This window comes from Bos mutus, chromosome 26 (genome assembly GCF_027580195.1).
Source record: "Bos mutus isolate GX-2022 chromosome 26, NWIPB_WYAK_1.1, whole genome shotgun sequence".
In the NCBI taxonomy this organism is placed as follows: domain Eukaryota; kingdom Metazoa; phylum Chordata; class Mammalia; order Artiodactyla; family Bovidae; genus Bos; species Bos mutus.
In genome coordinates, this window is record NC_091642.1 from 27,953,791 (window position 1) to 27,975,363 (window position 21,573).

General features: G+C 42.1%; 1 protein-coding gene across 3 annotated transcripts in view; it reads right to left on the bottom strand.

The window, feature by feature from the left end:
• The window catches only part of CNNM2 (cyclin and CBS domain divalent metal cation transport mediator 2), a 182,296-nt gene that overhangs the window by 15,660 nt on the left and 145,063 nt on the right, over nucleotides 1–21,573 (bottom strand). For 2 of the 3 annotated variants that reach the window (XM_005888044.2, XM_070363447.1), the window contains exons 2-5: nucleotides 17,317–17,460; nucleotides 14,359–14,496; nucleotides 12,159–12,328; nucleotides 1,687–1,780 (exon numbers count right to left, since the gene is read on the bottom strand). In XM_005888044.2, coding sequence (XP_005888106.2) covers nucleotides 1,687–1,780; nucleotides 12,159–12,328; nucleotides 14,359–14,496; nucleotides 17,317–17,460 — 546 coding nt within the window. Of the gene's footprint in view, nucleotides 1–1,686; nucleotides 1,781–12,158; nucleotides 12,329–14,097; nucleotides 14,164–14,358; nucleotides 14,497–17,316; nucleotides 17,461–21,573 lie in introns of those variants that run through there. The other variant, XR_011462752.1, reaches the window with a different exon arrangement.

The window sequence follows — 21,573 nt, forward strand, 5'->3', positions numbered from 1 at the left end:
ATGTCCCTGTCCTCTCACTAGCAGTGAAAACAGATCATCTTCAGGTTTACAGCAGATACCTACTAATTGTATGGGGTTCAACAGGCTTGTGCTCACACTAGGTGTCAGTTGGCACTTGACAATGGAGATGCTGGCCCATGGAACTCAGTAACCTGCACCAGGGCAGTGAGAAGATGCATGGGGGCAGGGGAGGCTTCAAACCTCAGAATTCTTGACCTTCTCTTGCTTTCTGTTACATCTCTGGGTGCCTGAGACACCATGTGACGCAGTAAATGAGGACCAAAGTCACAACACAGACTTGTCTGGAGACGTCCCCTCCCCTTCATGGGTGATTTTTAAGTTTGAGGTTTATAAGGAAGGTATTTCCTAGCAACACAGCATGTCATTAGGCATTCTGACCACAAGGTGGTACTCCAAGCCCTGTTTACCTGCCTGCCCTGCTGTGCTGTGCTGACTCCTGTTCAACTCTTTTTGACCCCATGGACTGTAGCCCACCAGACTCCTCTGTCAATGGGGTTTCTCCAGGCAAGAAGACTGGAGTGGATAGCCTATCCCTTCTCCAGGGGATCTTCCTGACCCAGGAACCGGGGTCTCCTGCACTGCAGGTGGATTCTTTACTAGCTGAGCTACCAGGGAAGCCCACCGGCCTGCCCAGTTAAAGCAAAGGAAGCTACAGAGAAACTATTCAAGTCCCATCCCAGAGGTGAGCCAAGTCTCTGCAGCCACATTCCCATTAGCACAGACCCCGCTTTCTGGCATTTTGTGTCAGAGAACTGGATTGATACCCTGAAGGTATACCCAACCTTACTTGGCAGACTTAATTGGCCAGCTCTCTAGTTAAGAAGAACTACAGGCAATGGATATGTATCAACACTTATCCTCAGAAAAGTGAAAATTTAAAAAGTCCAGAATAGTTAACACCTAAAAGATTCAACAGTATCTAGTGGTGGCCAGGTGGACGTGAGGCAACTGGAACCCTCGTTAGCAGGGGCAGGCGTGTGGAAACTCCTCAGCACTCTGGGAAACTGGCAAGAGCTATTAACACGGGCCCCAGTGTTCCGCTCTTACATGTAGACCTGACAGAAGTGTCTTCACCAAGGGACATGTGCAGTGTTACTGCCACACAATTCACAGTTGCCTCCAACGTGAAGCTACCCGTGTCCACCAGCACCGAAAAGAACAAACGCACTGGTGTATATTCACACTGTGGAACACTATACGGCCATGAGAAGGAAGACTGTAAGCTCGCACAGCAGTACAGATGAAGATGACCAGGACAACCCTGGGTGGGAGAAGCCAGATTCAGTGTAATAATTCCACTGACCTGAAGTTCAAAAAGAGGCAAAACTTATTAAGGCTCAGAAGTCAAGACAGTGGTTACTGTGGGGAGACAGTAACTAAAAGGGAGGGTGGGGTGTCGGGGGGTGGTTTCCTCTGAGGGTTGGTGATGCCCTTTCTGTCTCCTGATTTGGGAGTTGGTCTACACAGGAGAGCTGAGTTTGTGAAAACTTCAGAGGTATATATGTACAAGGTGAGCAGTATTTTTTGTATGCAACTTCAATAAAAAGTTCATAAAGTAAAGAAACAAGCGTTGTGTTTAGCCAGCAGGTACAGAGATAAGAGTGACAGTACAGGGCGTTATTTCCTGACACCTAGCCCTGCCCTGAGGCTGACCAGGACACTCACCTGGGGAGGCTGTGAGGGCCATCACACCATAGTATGAAAAAGCACTGGCTTCAAACTTCATACCTTCTTTTCCAGCTTCTACTTCCACTTTCCCCTGTGAAAAGGAAAAAGGGAGCATTTTCAGCCTACTTATATGAACCTCTTTGTAAATTCTATGCAAGATTTAGTCCTTCCTCAGATTTTGGTCCAAATTCCTTTCCCAACAATACCAAGGAAGTAAAAAGCCTCAGGTAGCCCTTTCCTACTTGGACAGAGGAGAGGGTTAATCCATGAGAAACTGGATTTAGCTGGAGGTGAACTGGGGATGGTAGTGTGATGTTTAATTTCCATGAGTTCACTTAGTAGTCCCCAGCACCCCTGTTCATGGATTCAAGAGCCCTCCCAGGAACAGAAGGATAGGGCTCTTGCCCCATCCACGGGGCAACACTGAGAAAGCGCTCTGTGACCGTCATCCAGGCAGTCCCATGGGAGCCTGAGTCGGAGCAGAGTCAGGGTCAAGGGCCAACATGGTTTGTGACCATGAAACAAGGAGGACTAAACCAGTTCCTGAGGGCAGAACTTACTCTTCTCTCCCTATCATAGTCGTGACCAATTGAGCAAACAGCCCGCAGGCCAGTCCCTGGTCATCCAGACACCCAAGAGGCGCCGCGACACTGCGGTGCTCCTCTTGTCTTGGAAAAGCACCTAAGAAATGTCTTTCCATTAGGACAAGACCTCTTCTAAGGTTCTTCCTTCTTTCCTTCCTCTAACTTGATCACAACTTCTTCACTCTCACCATTTCTTCTGGGACAGGCTGTGCTTTACTTATTCCCCCAGCCTTAGGGTTCACCATAATCTTTTCATGGTAGGTGATATCAACATGCATTTTTCTGGGCTACCGGAAAACCCTCAGAAGCAAGTTGTATTCTAGATTCCTAAGCCAAGGATCAGGAAAGTCCTTGCTCATCTTACCTGTAATTCTTGCCTCTCTGGTAAGAGTGTACCTTCATGGTATATCCTTTACCATGCATAAACAAAACTTAAGCTACCATTTATTGAAGAGGAACTGTGCCAACAATCATACTGCTTTATTAATTCACTTAATGCTCACAATTCTATGAAGCAGACACAATCATCACCCTCATATAAATCAGGAGAACGGGGCTCAGAAAGATGAAGTGACCAAGAACAAGCTCTTAATCAGTATGCTACACTGTCACCCACGAATCCAAACTCTCACCACTGTGATCACTCCCTTTTATTCTACACTAAATTCCCATTTATGGAAATCTTTTCTCGAATCCCTTCCTCAGAAAGCCATCTGTTGTCTCTTTTAGGTTTTCCTTCACTCGATGGTAAATACTAGTTTTATCAATCTCCAACCAATTCTCTTGCTATTATACAAAATCAACCTGCAAACCAAAAGGTGCTAAAACCCTGACCACACAGGGTCCTATAGGAGAGGCTGTGCAGCCTTGTGAGAAGACAGCCTTTGTGCTCCAAGAGCACACAGTTCAGGTAAGGGGAGAGCACATGAAACGCCATGATACAAGGCAGTGAACAAAAATTCCACATGAGGAAAAAGACAAGAACACAAGGACTTCAGGGAGAGAGAAAAAAAATTACTTTCTGTTCTTGTATAAAGACAAATTTTACACAGGAAGGAAAATCTAAGGAGGAGTAGGATTTGAGCCAAGAGAAGGGAACAGTGTCAAGGAAGGTCAGAGGTGGGCAACAGCAGGCTCAGTGGGTTTACCAGGGAAGAAGGGGAGAGGGGTTTGAAGAGAGTTTGGTGAGCAGGTCGGACTGTGGAGCTCCTTGAAGGATGGGCCAGCTCAGTAAGGTTCTTGAAAAGGTTTCAGGAAGATCAAGTCTAGATATACACAAAGGCAGTAACCACAGGACTGGAAAAAGATCGCCATGAGAGGAGCCATGGATAAAGAATGAACATAATTTAGTGAAACCGTAAGGGAGAAAAGCATAAGGAGAGAAAGGAGGGGTGTCGAAAATTCCAAGAAAAGTTTGCTTTTAGTGACTTGAAGAACGGGGACTCCATGCGTGGAGGTGGAAACACTAGGAAGGGCGGTGATGGGAGCTGGGAAAAGAGGACGAACGCCCTTCAAGAAAACAAGACCTTTCGAAGAGCCCATCAAAAAGGCTGAAATGGAAGAACAAAGGTCAGGGAAAAGGTCAGCATTGGAGATGGGGATGTGAGAGAGAAGAGAAAGTGGGTGGGAAGAGAAAAGGAGCAACTGCAGACTGTGACTGAGAGCAGGAGGAAAAACAAACAGAAGTAGAACCAGACGGCCGCATCACCGCAGAGGAGCTGAAGAACCTCAGAGTGAAGGGACGGACGACCGCATCAACGCCGAGAGGACGAGGGAAAGAACCTCAGAGAAAAGGGAGGGACGACTGCATCACCGCAGAGAGGAGGAGGGGAAGAACCTCAGTGAAGGGACAGACGACCGCGTCACCGCAGAGAGTAAGAACCTCAGAGTGAAGGGACGGACCACTGCGTCACTGCAGAGAGGAGGAGCAGAAGGACCTCAGAGTGAAGGGACGGTCACCTCACCGAGGAAGGCACTGTGGCCTGAGGGGGTCTTTTCCCGAAGAAATCAGACAATGGATGGAAAGGGAGGGCAGGCGGGACAAAGCACAGGAGGCAGGGCCACAGAGGGGAGATGGCAGCAGGGTGAGGAGGGTGCTGTGGGGTTAATGAGGGCTATTCTGTTGTTTTTGTTGTTTAGTTGCTAAGTTATGTCTGACTCTAACACCCTTGCCTGGAAAATCCCATGGACGGAGGAGCCTAGTAGGCTGCAGTCCATGGGGTCGCAAAGAGTCGGACACGACTGAGCGACTTCACTTTCACTTTTCACTTTCATGCATTGGAGAAGGAAATGGCAACCCACTCCAGTGTTCTTGCCTGGAGAATCCCAGGGACGGCGGGGCCTGGTGGGCTGCCATCTATGGGGTCGCACAGAGTCGGACACGACTGAAGCGACTTAGCAGCAGCAGCAACACCATGGACTGCAGCCCGCCAGGCTCCTCTGTCCATGTGATTTCCCGGGCAAGAATACTGGAGTGGGTTGTTGCCATTTCCAGGCAGAAAGGGAGGACAGTTAGTGGAGGGAGAAGAGGTGGGAACTTAGGGAGCAAAAGCCAAAAGCTGGCGGGAAAGAATAGGAGGCAGGGTCCCTAAGAGAGGTAGGGAAGGACAATATTCAGAAATGGTAAGCAACAGAAATGGAAGTGCCCGTTGGTGGATACCTTCAGTTATATGTCCATTTCGTCATGGACTAATCCTTGATTTTGTATCAGGGAGCTAGGATGCACATAGATGCTATTTGAAAATGTCTGCCTTGGTGATTGTAAACTCAAAAGTGGCTGCAAGACCATCTCCTAACCTGCATTTCTATGCAGAAAATCAGGAGGCAGGATCAAATGCCGTAAAGACTCTAAATGACGTCCATCTGTATGAACCACCCGTTGATCTGGATCTTTTAATTTTTTTTTTTTTTAAAGAACAAGTGACAGGGCCTTCCGTGTTCCGTGTCCCTGCAAATGGGTATCAGCTCTGGAAACTCTGGGCATTCTAGCCTCTCGAAAGACTCCCCACAGCTGTCAGTTAGACCAGGACGGCTGCTCAAAAATTCTCAGTCCCCTCAGGTGATCTCTCCCTGCTCCCTAAGACTGGCTGGCAGGCAGAGGAAGATCAGCTACCTTCCTTGTGGAGTCTACCGAGTCTAGATCCATCAGATTAAAGGCAGGTATACTAGGTCAGTGGTTCCCAGCTTGGATCCCAAGAACTAGGAAAATCCATCTTCCTCCTCAGGAACAAAGAGAGGGTTGCCACATTTTTATTTCATAAGAGATTTTTTTTAAACACACAGCTATCTGTGTGAGACCATGATTTCACAGAAGCCCAGATATTTTAATCCCCAATATAGAAAATACATAATTTCAGAATGTGTGCTTAGTCGCTCCGTCGTGTCGGACTCTGTGACCCCATGGACGGTAGCCCACTAGGCTCTTCTATTCATGGGGACTGCCAGGCAAGAATACTGGAATGGGTTGCCATGTCCTCCTCCAAGGGATCTTCCCAACCCAGGGATCGAACCCAGGTCTGAATTGCAGGCAGATTCTTTACCAGCTGAGCCACCAGGGAAACAAACTGAATACACATAGCTGCATGAAGAACTCATTGCCACTGTCCTTTTTTCCCCTCATTTTGCCTCAAACTGGAGAAAACTTTGTCAAGTATCAAGCATTTAGGAACTGCTGCCCTAGGCTAATCTTGCTTCATTTATAAAACGTTAGTAGAGAAGACGAACCCTATGGTTCTTTCAGTTCTAACATTCTGTGATTCTACAACCCCCAAAACTACCCAGACCTCCTTCTCTAGAGTGAGGCTTTCCTGACCGGCAAGTTTTAAAAACATCCAGTGAACACATTTTTATTCATCTGTGTGTGTCAATGACTCAGAAAAGTGACCATTTTCAAGTAAACCTGCTGCTGCTGCTGCTAAGTCGCTTCAGTCGTGTCCGACTCTGTGCGATCCCCTAGAGGCAGCCCACCAGGCTCCCCCGTCCCTGGGATTCTCCAGGCAAGAACACTGGAGTGGGTTGCCATTTCCTTCTCCAATGCATGAAAGTGAAAAGTGAAAGTGAACTCGCTCAGTTGTGTCCAACTCTAGTGACCCCATGGACTGCAGCCCACCAGGCTCCTCCGTCCATGGGATTCTCTAGGCAAAAGTACTGGAGTGGGGTGCCATTAAGTACACAAAACAGCGCTGCCCTTTGAGGAAATAAGTATCTTACTGGGCTCAAAACAATCAGGGAACTTCTCAGATAACGACTTTCTATATACGGAAGGGGCTATGTATCAATTTTACTTTTGAAACATTCATGGCTTTGCTCTAGCCTGTCACCAAAAAAAAACTGGGACAGGGCAGGACAGACTCCCAAAGGAAGAAGGGGCATCACATGGGTAAACTAACCAACAGGAAGAAGGCTTCACTGCCCCAAGCAAAGCTGCTGGCTCCTCGAGTACAGTGACTCCCACAGGATCCCACCTTTCCTTGGAAAAAGGTGTAACTCCTTTCAAAGTTTCTAAGCATCCACAAAGTGCTCAGTGATCACATGGACCTGGCCTCTAGGGAGAAGGCTCAGCTGTCCTCGCTGGCATGAACAAGGTCAAGCGATCAGTGGAGGCCATGGGCTCATGGCTGAAGACCCTCAGATCCCATACGCTGAGCAGCTACTTGGTCTCCTGCTCACTCTGGAATTGAGTTCTCTTTTTATTTCCTGTTTTTCAAATCATCATCACAAGTAGGCTTTGACACGTACAGGAGATACCATTAAATACCAGGTCACCAGCACTACCCAATAGGAAAAGGAACACCACCCATCCATTCTAAAGCAATATTTTTCAATCTGGAGTCCGCAGATGTTGTCCTGGGACTCAGCAAGTTCATAAATGCTTAAATTAAAAAAAAATTTTTTTTGATGGTCAAAAATTAATGTACACATATTTCAGGCTATCTCGTTGACCATCATCTAACCAAGTGCTACCACCAGATGTCAGTGCCAGCACTTGCCTTTACTGCTCAAATCTCTCTGTTAGGAAGCTGTTCTTACTACATAAATCATTGTGGCTAAGCCTTCTACTCATCCAAATGGGAGTTTGTTAAGACTCCACCCTAGATGTAATGAATCCTCAAGAGATTCCCAAGCACACTGAAGTGTGAGAAGCACTGAGCCAAAGAGAAAGCAGCGAGGAGGACTAAACATAGAAATAATCCGGTCACACCCAGCAGAGGCCAACTAACAGCACAACATACTGTACAAACATACAAAGTAGCTCAAACTGAGCACAGGGCTGGAGGGTGCCTTCCTCGCCAGGTGCAGGGGAGCCTAGTGCGCTGGATGCAAGAGCAACAGTCTGGGCCCACTGGCACTTTCCTGTCAGCCGAACATCATCATTTACACATTCAAAGTGCTAATTACAAACTTGTTCTCTTTATTGTTCTATACAAGAGTTCTCCGCTCAAAGGGTTCAAAAGGAACTTATATTGGTTTCATATTGGGTTGGCCAAAGAGTTTTTTGAGGTTTTTCTGTAAGGTGTTATGGAAAAACTCAAATGAACTCTTTAGCCAACCCAATATTTATACATACTTTTTAAAAAAAAAATAGGGTTGACGCTAGGTAGCTAATTTTTTTCATTAACGTGACTGTGTTATCAGGACATGAGTCAAGAGTGAGGAAATATTATCCACTGAGACACAGAAGATCCTGCAACTCAAAACTCCATGAGAAGGTTTGATATTGAAGGCTTAAAATTCCTTTCCCAAATAGCAGGTGAAATGATGTTAAGTATTGTGTTTTTTGTTCACTGTTCATCATGGATTTTTACAGAGATTTTTTTTGGTGGGGGTAGAGGGTTTGTTTTCTAAAATCAAGAATGGATGTTTACCTCTGTCAGTTGCCTTTTTGATAACTATCGATAGTATAAGGATTTTTTCTTTTACTGCTTTCTTAATTAACATGGCATATTTTAGTTTTGTTGTCCTTTTATTAAACTGGCCCTAAATTTCTAAAATAATCCTAATTCAGTCACAGTGAATAACTCTTTGGGTCTACTGTTGGTTTCTAACTGCTATCTTTTTATTTAGGACTTCTCCATCAATGTGGATAAGTGAGACTGGGCCACAGTAGTATTTACTCAGACTTAATTAGATAAGGCCATGTTGTCCTAAAGAATGCATATGACAGTCAATCATTTTTTTTTCTATGTGTGTAATATAGAAATTGAATTCTTTAAAGTCTCAACTTTTCCAAGTGATTCTTTTGATTCTAGCTGCTTTTCAGGGGGGCAAGGGAGAACTTCTAGTTTTGCTTTTTCTCTTATCACATTAATTATGGCATGAGAATACTAAGTTTGTTCATCTTTTAAAAGACCCAATCTTGATTTTGTATATATGTAGAGTTTTTTCACTTTAAAAGTTATTTTCATGATAATCTATTATTTAATTTGTTCTTTTGAGTTTGTTGCTTTGCTCTTTTTCTATTACAGAAAATTATAGGTATCTTTTTTCTTATGCAAATACTTATAGAAATAACAGTTTAAAATTTGCCATATTATGTATACAGTATTTATATTATTTAATAGTCTTATGGTATTTTATGATAATCTATATATTTTCTCCCTAATTCAGTTGCTACTTAGGGTTTTTAGTTTGCCATTAATTCACAATTTTTAACATATTTAAACAGGTAGTACATACACATGGAAATTCAAAAAGAGCAGTAAGTTTCCCTTCCACCCTATTGCTAGTTCTCCAAACCTCCTCCTCAGAGGCAATGATTATTATGTGTGTGTAAAGGAAGAACGTAGGTTCCTTTAACACAAATGAGAACATCTTATACTGTCTGTTATATACACATCTTTGTAAGAGAACTGACCACAATTTTAAAATAGCTCTGTACTTTTCAATTATGCATTTTTATGTTTAATTTTATTTCATTATGATCTGTGCAGATTGTTTTTATGAAATTTCTTTCTGAATTTACTAGACATTACATGTGACAGCAAATGACCAATTTTTATGAAGTCATATAAAATGTTTTTAAAAGTGTACTTCCCTAGCTTTATATTTAATTTTCTTCAACCTGGTTAATTTTGTTTTATTATGTACACAATTTAAAACTAATATTTTTCCTTCTGTTTTTATGATGGTAGAAAAAAATTTTCCATCAAAATTATGTTCCTATCCATTTCCATTATTTTATTAAGTTATTTAAGGTATGTAGAGGCAATAAAGTTTTCTTTCACTATCTACTGTGTTTTTATCAAAATACATTTTATTTAAAAAACTATTTTCTCAGATAAAACTTGAAAGTGCCTTTTTATTCATCTGTAGTGGGATGTATGTGCCCCATAACCTATAGGATATTCTTTTAATTAAGCTTACTTGAGTGGTTTGCCCTTTGAATAAATTTATTTCATCTAGGGTTTAAACTCAAAATGATGTTTCTATTTATAATTATATTCCAGACATCAATCATTTGATAAGAGTTTTCAAGTATCTTCAGAAGAGGGCAGCTCGCTAGCCCTGGGACAGGAAGGGAAGGCAGCTACTGCTGCTTTCTACTAATTTAATGCTCTTAAAATACAGTGGAACATATTCAATAATCTGGCATGAATTTCCAATGATGGATTAGTGATATTTTAGCTTGGACTATACTCTGTATGGGGCTTCCCAGGTGGCTCAGTGGTAAAGAATCTGCCTGCCAAGGCAGGAGACACAGGTTTGATCCCTGGGTCTGAAAGAATCCCCAGAGGAGGAAATGGCAACCCACTCCAGGATTCTTGCGGGAAATCCCACGGACAGAGGAGTGTGGAGGGCTACAGTCCATGGGGTCACAAACAGTCAGACATGACTGAGCGACTAGGCATATGTTAGACTGACAGGGTATTAGATTTCATTTTGTCATACTCTGCGTACCTCAAGTAACTGGCTGGCTCACAAGAACATGACTTTCACCAAACTCTATAATTTGAACACCTCCATAAATCCTGTACATCTTTATAAAACCCTCATGACATCATCAGTTCCAAGAACTTGTCACATTTACAAAAATATTTAACATGACACAGGTATTCAAATATAGTTACATAGACCTAAAAGTCTTCTGAAAAATATCTTTAAAGATTTACTTATAAAAGAACAAAGATTATGAAGTCCCTCTTCCATAAAATCTACTTTTAGATCTATCAGCCAGGAAATGGCTTTCTTACATACCAATAGAGCATTAATGAATCAGAATTCATAAATGCTAACTATATAAAAATCAACAATTGAAAGCCATAGAGTTTCTACTATTACTGAAATTCACAATGTCAACCCTCAGAGTTCTCCGAAATAAACTGTCTTTAATGTCATTTAGCTTCCCTAGGTTTAAGGAATATTCATATCGACCTTTTATGAGAAACATGAATGCTTTTCCTTCACTGTGGTAAATAAAGTTAATTCTCAATAGCCCCCTCAGAGTTTCAAGCTCATCTATCCCCAGAGAAACAAAAAACACAGCACAGGACTGAATGAGACTAAGTTTAGTAGAAGCATCAGGGTACTGACTTAGAAAACCTGCAAACAGAAGTTTCCAAGGGAACACCCTATGAAAGCAGCATATACCCAGTTAATCCAGACTTTTCTACAGCTCCTGACTTCTGCATCCAGAATTCACTGTACAGGCCAAACATAGGGCATGAACACAACACTTCCCAGAGTCTCCAACATCTAGACATTTGATAAATGTTACTTTCAAATAAAAGAACTTTAGTTCATTTAGATAACTAAGACTTGCTAGATGCAAACTGTAGATGGCCCTCTGCTGCTGCTAAGTCGCTTCAGTCGTGTCCGACTCTGTGTGACCCAATAGACGGCAGCCCACCAGGCTCCCCCGTCCCTGGGAGTCTCCAGGCAAGAATACTGGAGTGGGGTGCCATTGCCTTCTCCTATAGATGGGCCTACCAAGTGCTAATTATACTCTTACAAAGATCCTTCCAATTCTTATTAGGAAGTAACCAAGAAACAGGAGAATGCTAAAAGGGCTAGTATTCTCGTACTGAAATACACTCAGAATTCCCATAAAAGTAATTGTTCACTAAATAGGTATAAGAAATCAATAAAACGAGCACACTGTTCTTTGTACTATGCATGTTGGTCTCCATGCCAAGAACTGTGCTCTACCAGGTGAAACTGTGAGATAACAAGGGCCTCCTGTCAACTCAAGCACAGAAGCCCCTCTAAGAGGACTCAGAATGGAGGGACCTTCTCACCTTATATAGTGGATCATGTTATAGTAAAGAAGGAGGTAAGTAACCACTGCCGTGAGAGGCTGTGATTACCCATCAGTTGCTCATTAAAACAGAATCTGGTTAGTAACCAGGAATAAAAGCAATACATTCGGGTTTTTCCATAACACCTTATGGGAAAACCCAAACGAACTTTTGGGCCAACCCAATAAATGGATTATTCTGACAACATTAAGAGAAGAGATAATAAGGAATCTCTAAGAAGCTGTGTAAGGCCAAGTCTTAATGAGGGATGGAAGAAAGAAAAGACAATGAAAAGAAGACCCAAGGAACTCACAACACTGACATTTCAAATGTCCAGCCAAGATTTAGACACACACAGTTAATTCCCCAAACTCTTCCAAAAAACAAACAAACACCTGAATTCACCCTTCTTCAAAGGAATGCCTCGATGCCTCAGCAATCACCAAGTGCCTATCAGTACTGGAAATTAAAGTAACTAACGACACTGCTTTTGCAGATATGAAAACAGGGAGATGAAATTCTCCCACATATAAGGCCACCCCAGAAGTTAAGTGTGCAATCCTTGACACCCATTCACCTACACCAAGTCTCCTCAGAGCTGGAAGGGTGGGTACTCAATGAGATCAAACAACTATTGATTAATACTTCTGACCTGCAAAATGAGAACGAAGTAGTCTACAGGTTTGTTTCGCTGGTAGAGGTAGTATTCTGGAGCTTTCTTGTTCTTCTCATCATACTTCAGTTCCTGGATGACATTGGGGTGCTTTAGCAGCCTTAGAAGGATCTTCTCTGACATCTGGGATGGGCTAAATGCTTCTACTTCTATAGATATAAACACAACTCGATATTACACTTCAAATGGATGGAAAAAATGATGCTAGTGATTAAAGTGTTTAAAGAATACTTGGAATCGGAGCAATACAGCATGGATTAATGAGACTTCCGTTTCGTGATCCACTGGGGGCAGATAACCTGGGAGAAATTAGAAAATGCTGAATTCTCATGTTTGTTGCTTTAGAATTTTTCTTTTTCAACCTGTCATTGGTATCAGGTATCATAAAAAAAAAAAAAAAATACCCTCATTTTCTGACTGACACAAAGGAAAATCAACCAGAAGCAGGCTCCATGACTGCCAGGACACCCTGCAACAGGCCACAAAAGACTGACTGTCCAACAACAGCCAAAGGAAGAAGCAGAGGTCAGGAAGCGTCTAAGCGTGGGTTAGTACCAGGTGCTCAGACGCAGTGCTCACATCTCATTCTCCCATCGACTACCCTGAGAAAGTCTGGAAACAGAGGAAGGTAGAGATTCAGAATAAAAGCAAGGCACGTGCACACAACAACATGCACTCCAGCTTGCTATTAAAAAAAGTAATGTTGATCTGAATTGATAAAGATAGTGATTTCATTTAAAATAACAAAACCCCAAGTTACTGACTTAAGGGTGCTATACTGAAAGTGAACTTTATGGTATCTCTGAGGCAGAATAAGATAACATCTAAATTGTGGTTCTTAAATGATGAAGAACAATATTATCAGAAATAAAAAAAATAAGTTAAAGATATTGTTCATATGTCTTAAAAGGTTTTTAATTATGTTATATGTGAGACCTATAGATTCTGCATTAGTTCAGTGACTTTTTTGTAATAACAAAATAAGATAGTACATCACAGAAGTTTTGGAAAATACAGAAAAAGAGAAAGAAGAAAATAAACCTATAAACCAACCACTCATAACCATTCTGAGCAATTGGTGAGTATTTCTTTCCCATACCTCACCTAGGCATGAGTACCATGTACATACGTGTGTGTGTACACTAAAAAATACAAGGATAATCTTGTGTACACATGGTTTTATACTGTTTCTTCTTACTTTACACTAAGTATTTTCACATGTGATAAGTATTATATGATGAGCCTTTCGAGGTATCTGAAAAAATGATCTTAAAGAGTGTATAACATTCCATCACGTGGTTGCTGTTAGCCTTCTTTTCAAAATATCTCAAGTACACTGCATTCAGTTGAAAGGCACTGGCTGCCCATCTTGGACACAGACGTCTTCTATAGGCCACTGGGCACTCTCAGATTCTCTCACACTTCCCCCTGGCCAACAGAGCTCACCCTTCGCCTAGAGAGCCATCTGGGGATGTGAGCAGGGTCAGTCAGTCTCTCAAATCCGTTCGACCTTGACCTCCCTGGAGCAGTCACTGCCGGCTGGGTCGGTGGTTTTAATAATGTGAACACTTGCCTCCTGGAATGGGCCTGAGTTAACAATCTGCTTTGAAGAGGCCATCAGGAAATCTATGTCAGAGTTCTGAGGATTTCTGATTTCATTACAACCAGAAAGGGTAAAGATTTAATTTTGAGAATTTATTGTTCTTCACTGCAAATCATAGCACCTGTGCCACCACTGATGTCCAACTGTTCTTCTGAGGCAAGCTGAAGAGAGAGCTACTCAATGCCTGACACACCGAGATGGGGTCTGGTATGCACTGTCCGCCTGCTCCGCCAGCTGGCTCTCCCCTGGACTGAGCTGAAGCGGATGGCCTGGCCTACCGTTCACATGCAGTGTGGCACTAACATTCATCCTTACCTTTCAGACCAATTTTAAGTTACTGGTCCACCCCCTGGTAAATGTCTCAGAGGGTTCATGCCGACACTGAACATAGGAGAGGAGAGAATTTAAAAAGAAAAAAACAAAACAAAACAAACAAAACAAAAAAAACAAAACACAAAAGTGGCATTACTTATCACCCCAGGTCCCAGGCTCCACCCCCAGCCCACCCCAGTCAGCGTGGGCGAGAAACTTGCTCCAGGGTTGGCAGAGATTTCAAACTGTGATAAGCGCACTTGCCTGTTGCTAGGAAACGGTGCATGGCCAAGAGAAGCTGTGGTGATATTTTAACCTTCATCTCGCTGTCTGTTTGCTTAAAGGCAGAAAAATCTTGCTTTCTTTCTCGATGGGCCACTTTCTTTTTCGTTCTGTTATCAGCTGAGGGAGGAACAAGAAAAGGAAAAAGTAAGGAAACACATTCCATTAGATCAGGGCTCTTTTTGAACAAAAAATGACACGATATATTGGAAAGGCTAAGCTCGCTCTCCAGATGGTGGGCACGCTACATACAAACAGCACGTGGAGAGGGGAGGGACACTCATCGGATCAGTGCAGCACAGGCGTGGCTATGACACAATCCAGAGTACGAAATCACAGGTAACATGATTAGGGATGACCGTGGACACACACTGGGAAGATCTACAGGGCCCTTCTAAGTATTATTAATGGGCAGCTGTGGACAAAAATCCTCCCCTCGTAGAGCCTTTACATAACCACGCAGCGACAGGACATGAGCCCAGGGCGCACACAGGCTCCTGCTACTCAGGCTGCCACACAGCAGGAAGAACAATCACACTACAGAAGACACAGAGAAGCGTGTCCCTGCCAGCCTCTGCTCTAAGAGCACACACACACACACACACACCCCCACCCTCGAGAAATGAACAAGAACACTTTCACAGAACAGTGATTATTTGTGATTGATTTTAATAATATTATCTGTTGATCCCCAGACCATGAGACCCTCAAGGTCAAGCAAATACGAAGGAGTGATTCAGAATAGAGGTCAGCACATTTCCTCTGCAAAGGGCTGGACAGTAAATATTTCAGGCTTGCGGGCCATGTACACTCTGTTGCAACTACAACTCTGCTGTTGAGCAAAAAGAAGCCATGTGAAAATGAATTAGCAGGGCTGTGCTGCAGTAAAACTGTATTCTGGATAGGACATTTTAATTCTGTATCATTTTTACGTGTCACAAAATAATATTCTTTTGACTTTTTAACAACTGAAAAAATGTTAAAAAAATTTTTTTTAGCTTCTAAGTGTAGTTTGCCAATCCTTGATCTTGAACGTGTCAAATGCAAAACTTCTGAGTATTTTTCTGGACAAAGTAATGATCAAGAAAAAACTAGGTTAGAGACAATTTGCTTGCTTTTCCTAATTGCTTGCTTTCCGCCCTCAAGAATCATGAGTCTTTACATTACCATTTCATGCCTAAGGCAAAACACTGACGACTAATCAGGCTTGTCCTGGGGAGAAGGCAATCACAACCTGGAATTTTCCTCTGTCCCAAATTCTCTTTAAAGTCAGGCAGCAAAAATCAAGGCAAGCATTCTGAATCATTTTCTAATGTCAAAGGTCATCATCATCCCTGAACTGAATCAAGACTATCCTTGAAACACAGTTCAGTATCTCATCTCAGGAAGCCATGTATGAAATCAGTCTCATCAAGGTTTAAAAGAAGTGAGCTGAAGTGTAAACATAAAGGCGCATAAATGTCTAGATTATCTTTCTTACACTGAGGATTACCCCTGGGGAAACACATAAATATGCAGAGACACACTTGGTATTAAACAGTCTCTGTGAGGAAGGATGAAAAGAATGTAAACACACAATTAACAATATTCTCTATTATGAAAGCTCTGATTATTTTCCAAGAGTCAAAAGGATAAAACACATAGGGACCGGGGTTGTTTAAAGAACACTATACAGATGTGAGGGAAAAAATAAGATCCATTTGGGAAGCAGGTCAAGAAATAAATATTAATTTTTTTTTTTTTAAGGGTGGACGGAAGACTTCAGTTTTAAAATGAGGGACATTCCCTTTCCAATAGGCCTGAATAAAATGACTCTGCTTTGAGCAAGGCTGGTTTTGTCCTTGGTGCTCCAGGCCACCTGAACCGTCCCTTTTCCCCTCCAATTCAAGCTTGAAAAGCTCAACAGGATACAAAGAGCCCAAATTCTCCTTCTCTATACCACCTTTGACAGCCCCTAACATCTCAGGCCTCAGGCCATCTTTGGCATTAAGAAACTCTTTAAAGAGTATTACTTTGCTAAGAGTGAGGCTGAGGAAATCCAACAGTTGTGGATTTAATAGGACAGAATGCAGGTTCATTGCCCAGCCCAGGATCCGGCCTGTGTGTGTGTGCTAAGTCACTTCAGTCGTGTTTGGCTCTGCGTGACCCTAAGGACTGCAGTGCACCAGTCCATGGGATTCCCCAGGCAAGAGAATCCTGGGGTGGGTTGCCATGCCCTCCTCCAGGGGATCTTCCCAATCCAGGGATGGAACCTGTGTCTCTTAAAACATCTCCTACACTGGCAGGTGGGTTCTTTACCACTAGCACCACCTGGGAAGCCCCAGGACCAACCCTACTCCTGGGCAAACAGGTGTGGATACCCACCGTCCCCAATCCAAGCCCACCTCCCAGAAGGCAGAGAAACAGAACGAGAAAGACACGCTTTGACTGTGTACCCTAACCTGTCCTGCTCTTGCTATATACTCCGCAGTGACAACACTACCCAGCAAAACTACGCCTGCAAAATTCACCTCTATCCCGACCCATGGGTACTAGAACGAGGAAATTTCAACAGTTGCTATCCACAAACCCTTTTCAGTTTTTAAGCATTTGAATTATGACTTTAAGTAGAGGCAGAAACTTAACTGAAACAATTTGCCTAACTGTGTAAAATGAAAGCCAAGAATGGAGTTCTCTGTTCAGGGCAAATAATGCCCAGCTCAGAAGCAGTTGGCTTTTCAAAAATAAAAAACCATGGCCAGTTGATATTACAGGACCTGCACTCTTCTTCCTCTGTGGTGGAAAGACTGGTGTATACTTGTAGGTGGTACCCAGCCTACACACACTGTGTGTTATTAGAAATAGACAGACAACAGCTGGAGAGATGTCAGATGACTCACAAACAACATGGCAAATAAAAGCAAAGGTTTTGCAAAGTTATACTCAGGCGACGGTACTCACTGTATAAATCTGTTTCATCTAGAATCTCAGATTTGATGATTTCTTCAATCACATCCTCTAATGTGACAATTCCCAGAACTTCATAAAATGGATCCCCCTCTCCCTCATTGTTTACTCGCTGCACAATAGCCAGGTGAGATTTACCTTTAAAGGAAAGAAAGCAAAGAGGTAATTTTCAGAGGCGATTTTCTCAATTTCCTGAATGAAATCTTATAAAGGATTATGTTAAAAACAGCAGCAAACACAGATACCAGATTATCAAAGTCTACCTTTCAGCATTTAAAAATGGTTTAGAAATGTTTGTCCACAAACAAATGGCAAAGCTTCATGGGCCATCAAAAGTAAGACCAGTTAAGCCAAAACAGCATCATCATCTACACCCCGGGCACCACCATGGCGCCATGTGCTTCTTAATGGAGTTGGTCTTGGTTATGTCAGCTGTTCTTTTGTGACCATTTAGCAACTGCTGCTTTACCTGAGGACAGCAGCTCTCAAGGTATGGTCTGTGGACCCCTAGGGGCACCCAGGACCATTTTAGGAAAGTCAGAAAGGCCAAATCCTTTTCATTTAGATTACTGAAATGTTCCTGGAGTTTTCTACTGTGTTGGTATTTGCACCAATGGTATAAAAGTGCCTCAGCACAAGTCAAGGCAGCGGTAGTAGTAGGTCACTACTAGTGGTCACTGTCTTCTCCAACACACACACACACACACAGTAAAATGGGGAAAATCTGTTCAAGTATCCTTTAAATTAGGAGTTTGGGATTAAAACATACAAATTACTATGGATAAAATCTATAGCCATCATGGACCTACTGTATAGAACTTCATGAAATGTTCCCTATAGTACAGGGAACTATACTCAACATCTTGTGAGAACCTACAATGGAAGAGAATTTTTAAAAGTATATAAAACTGAATCACTTTGCTATACACCTGGAATTAACAGAACACTGTAAATCAACTGTATTTCAATTAAAAATTGTAAAAATAATTCTTTTCCAGAGGGAAAAAAATATCCTTGATGACACAGTAGAAGTAATCAGCTTAATTACATCTTGATTCCTGGGACTTGTCTTTCAATATTGTACATGACAAATTGAAAAGTACCATAAAACATTTCTGTTGCATTCTGAAGTGTGATAGTTGTTTTGAGGAAAAGGACTCATGCAAACTGAGTTGCAAGTTGGATCAATTTTTTCACCAAACATTTTAAAGAATAACTACCAAGCTATGGTTATTTAGACCTGGATATTTGGCAGACATTTTCTTGAAAATGAACACGATGAGCCTATTACATTCAGGAAAACAACAGCAGTGTTCATTGCCAAACAGAACATCTGAGCTTTCAAGGGAAAATTAGGATTTCTGGAAACTTGGATCCACCACCGTGAAACTTGAGAGCTTCTCAGTGAAGACTTACCTGATGGAGACACGTGGCGCTATTAACAAATGTGATTTGTAAAGTACTGAACAATAAAATGTGTCAACAGTTCAAAGATCTGCCTAACTCTGTGAACCAGTATTCTCCAAATGACCATGGCCATGATGTTACCAAATCATGCATGGGTAAACGAGTTATTCAAAATGCAATGCATAACAGTGCATTTTTAAAAACCTTTTATTTTGCAGTAATTTTAGATTTACAGAAAAGTGACAGAGTTCTTGTATACCCTTTACTCAACTTCCCCCTTCCACTATTAACACCTTACTTTACCATGATATATTCATCAAAACTAGAAGTTGACACTGATATGGTAACAGTAAGGACATTCTAGATTTTATTTGGATTTCACCAGTTTTTCCATTAATGTCCTCTTTCTGTTCAAGTGTCCAATCTTGAGGACCACACTGCACTTAGCTGTCGTGTCTTCCCAGTTTCCTCTGGTCTATGACGGTTTCCCAGTCTGCCCTTGTTTTTCACGAGCTTGACAATCAAGGAGTTCTGGTCAGGTACTCTGTAGAATATCTTCTGATTTGGACACACTTTTCCGATGTGAGTTTTTTCGTTACAGGACATCAGGGCTCACATCATCACAGGCGACGTCCACGGTCACTGTGTGGCCAGGGCAGTGATCCTCAGGCTTCTCCACCGCAGAAGTTACCCATTTTCCCTTTGTCCTCATTCTACTCTTTGGAAGCAAGTCATTTGGTCTAGCCCCACCCCCAGGGAGGGCGAGTGGCAGGAATTAAGCTCTACTTGTTGGAGTCAGGGAATAGCTACACACATTACTCAGAATTCTTTTGTAAGGAAGATTCCAGACCAAAAGATCTTAATGGAACAGGGCACCACAAGTCCACTGGCATAGTTTCAGATGCTACACTGCAACTAACCTTAAAGAAGCGATCACTTGGGGGGGTTGGGGTTATTATCAAAGAACATCTAAATATTCATAAAGGTTATTAAAATACCCCTCCCTTTTCAAATACATATCTGTGTGAGGACAGAGTTTCTTCACACGCCTCAATAAAAAGTGTATAGCACAGACTGAATGCAGAAGAGGATCTAGCTGCCCTCCATTTAGCTTGATAATAAACAATACACAGAAAGGCAACCACTACTCTCTTTACTATTCAAGTTTTGGAAAAAGTTATTTTTACTAAAAATGGTACGTTACCACTTAATGGATTCATGGTTGTCCCTTAAAAATAAGTAAATGTTTAAAATTCCTCAGGTTTAATTTCAAATATAGTAAACATCAAAAAGATATCCTGTAAGAACACATGCTGTGAAACCGACCACTTCTGGATGCGAACTCTAGTATCACCACTTTAGCTACCACCAGCTGTGTGATCAGGACCAAGGCCTGTGTAACTTTTCTGAGCCTCAGTCTCCTCTTCTCTAAACCCAGGCTCATGATAACTGCTGCCATGCAGGATTATTGTTAGAATCAGGGATAATGTACCTAGCAAAGGCAGGAACTGGGATCAACTGGGCAATCAATAAATGGTAGCTTATATTAATTTATCAATATTCTTCCTCAATTCTAAGGCACTATCAACTATTACCAGCTTAGTCAGAAAGAAAAAGTCTACTACATTAAATGTGCACTGTGACAGAAACATAAATTACCATATGTAAAATAGATAGCCAGTGAAATTTGCTCTATGACGCAGAGAACTCAAATCAGGTGCTCTGTGACAACCTAGAGGGGTGGGAGGGGGGAGGGAGTTTAAGAGAGAGGGGACACGTGTATATCTATGGCTGATTCATGGTGAGGTATGGCAGAAACCAACACAATATTGTAAAGCAATTGTCCTCCAATTAAAAATTTGAAAATTAAAAAAGGATGCATCTCAATTTCAGAAAGATCTTTTAAAAACATTAAATTTATCTCATACACCAATCATTGGTTTTCCTAAACCAAGCCATGAGGGCAGCTGAAACGTATCCTTAAGCTAAGCCAAGGAGACATGATATCTGGAAACTTCATGATCATTTTAACATTATATTATTTTCTTTAATTGGAGCATAACTGTTTTACAATGTTAATTTCTGCTTCAGGACAACATGAATCAGCTATACGTATTCATATATCTTCCCCCTCTTGAGCCTCCCCCTACCCAATATAATTATATTTTTAAATGACAGGGTGAGGTTTTTTTGGAGGCGGTGGGAGTGAGGGCACGTCATTTAAATAAACTTTACTTCAAACTGGGTGAGTTTGCTCAGACACAACCAGCCAAACTAAAAATTTCCTGAAGACCAGTTCTGATGAAGTTCCCAGCACCTACTTACTCAGAGGCTGGCTTTGGGTCTGTGGGTTCATCTGCCCTTTCTGCTCTGCCTCAGACCCCTTTGCAGGCAACGCTGTCTGGAGACTGAGAAGTTAAGATTGTTAAGACAACTAGGCATCCTAACAATCTGCATCCTTAGCGTGCTCACACTCAAAGAATGAAAATATTTTGAGCAAATGAGACTACAAGGGAAACTTATCAGCAACAGATATATAAACACCGCATCAGGTCAAGTCAATTCCAGTCTAGTCAGTTTGGTTAGGTCAGTTTCTCCCATCTGCTTTCCCAAGGACCCAAACATAAGCAGTTAAAAATTCTTGGTGAATGCTGTCTGTCGAAAGTTAAATTCTTTTGCTATTCCCAGCTTGTGATCATTTAAAAGGAATTTTCCAAAGCAAGGTCTAATATTAGACTCAAAATGAAGTTTCCATTCCACTGAGGCGCTATTCTCACCAAAGTAACTACCGCATAATCAGATTGTCTTGGAGCAATTCGTTTAAATGCAGATGGACATACTTGA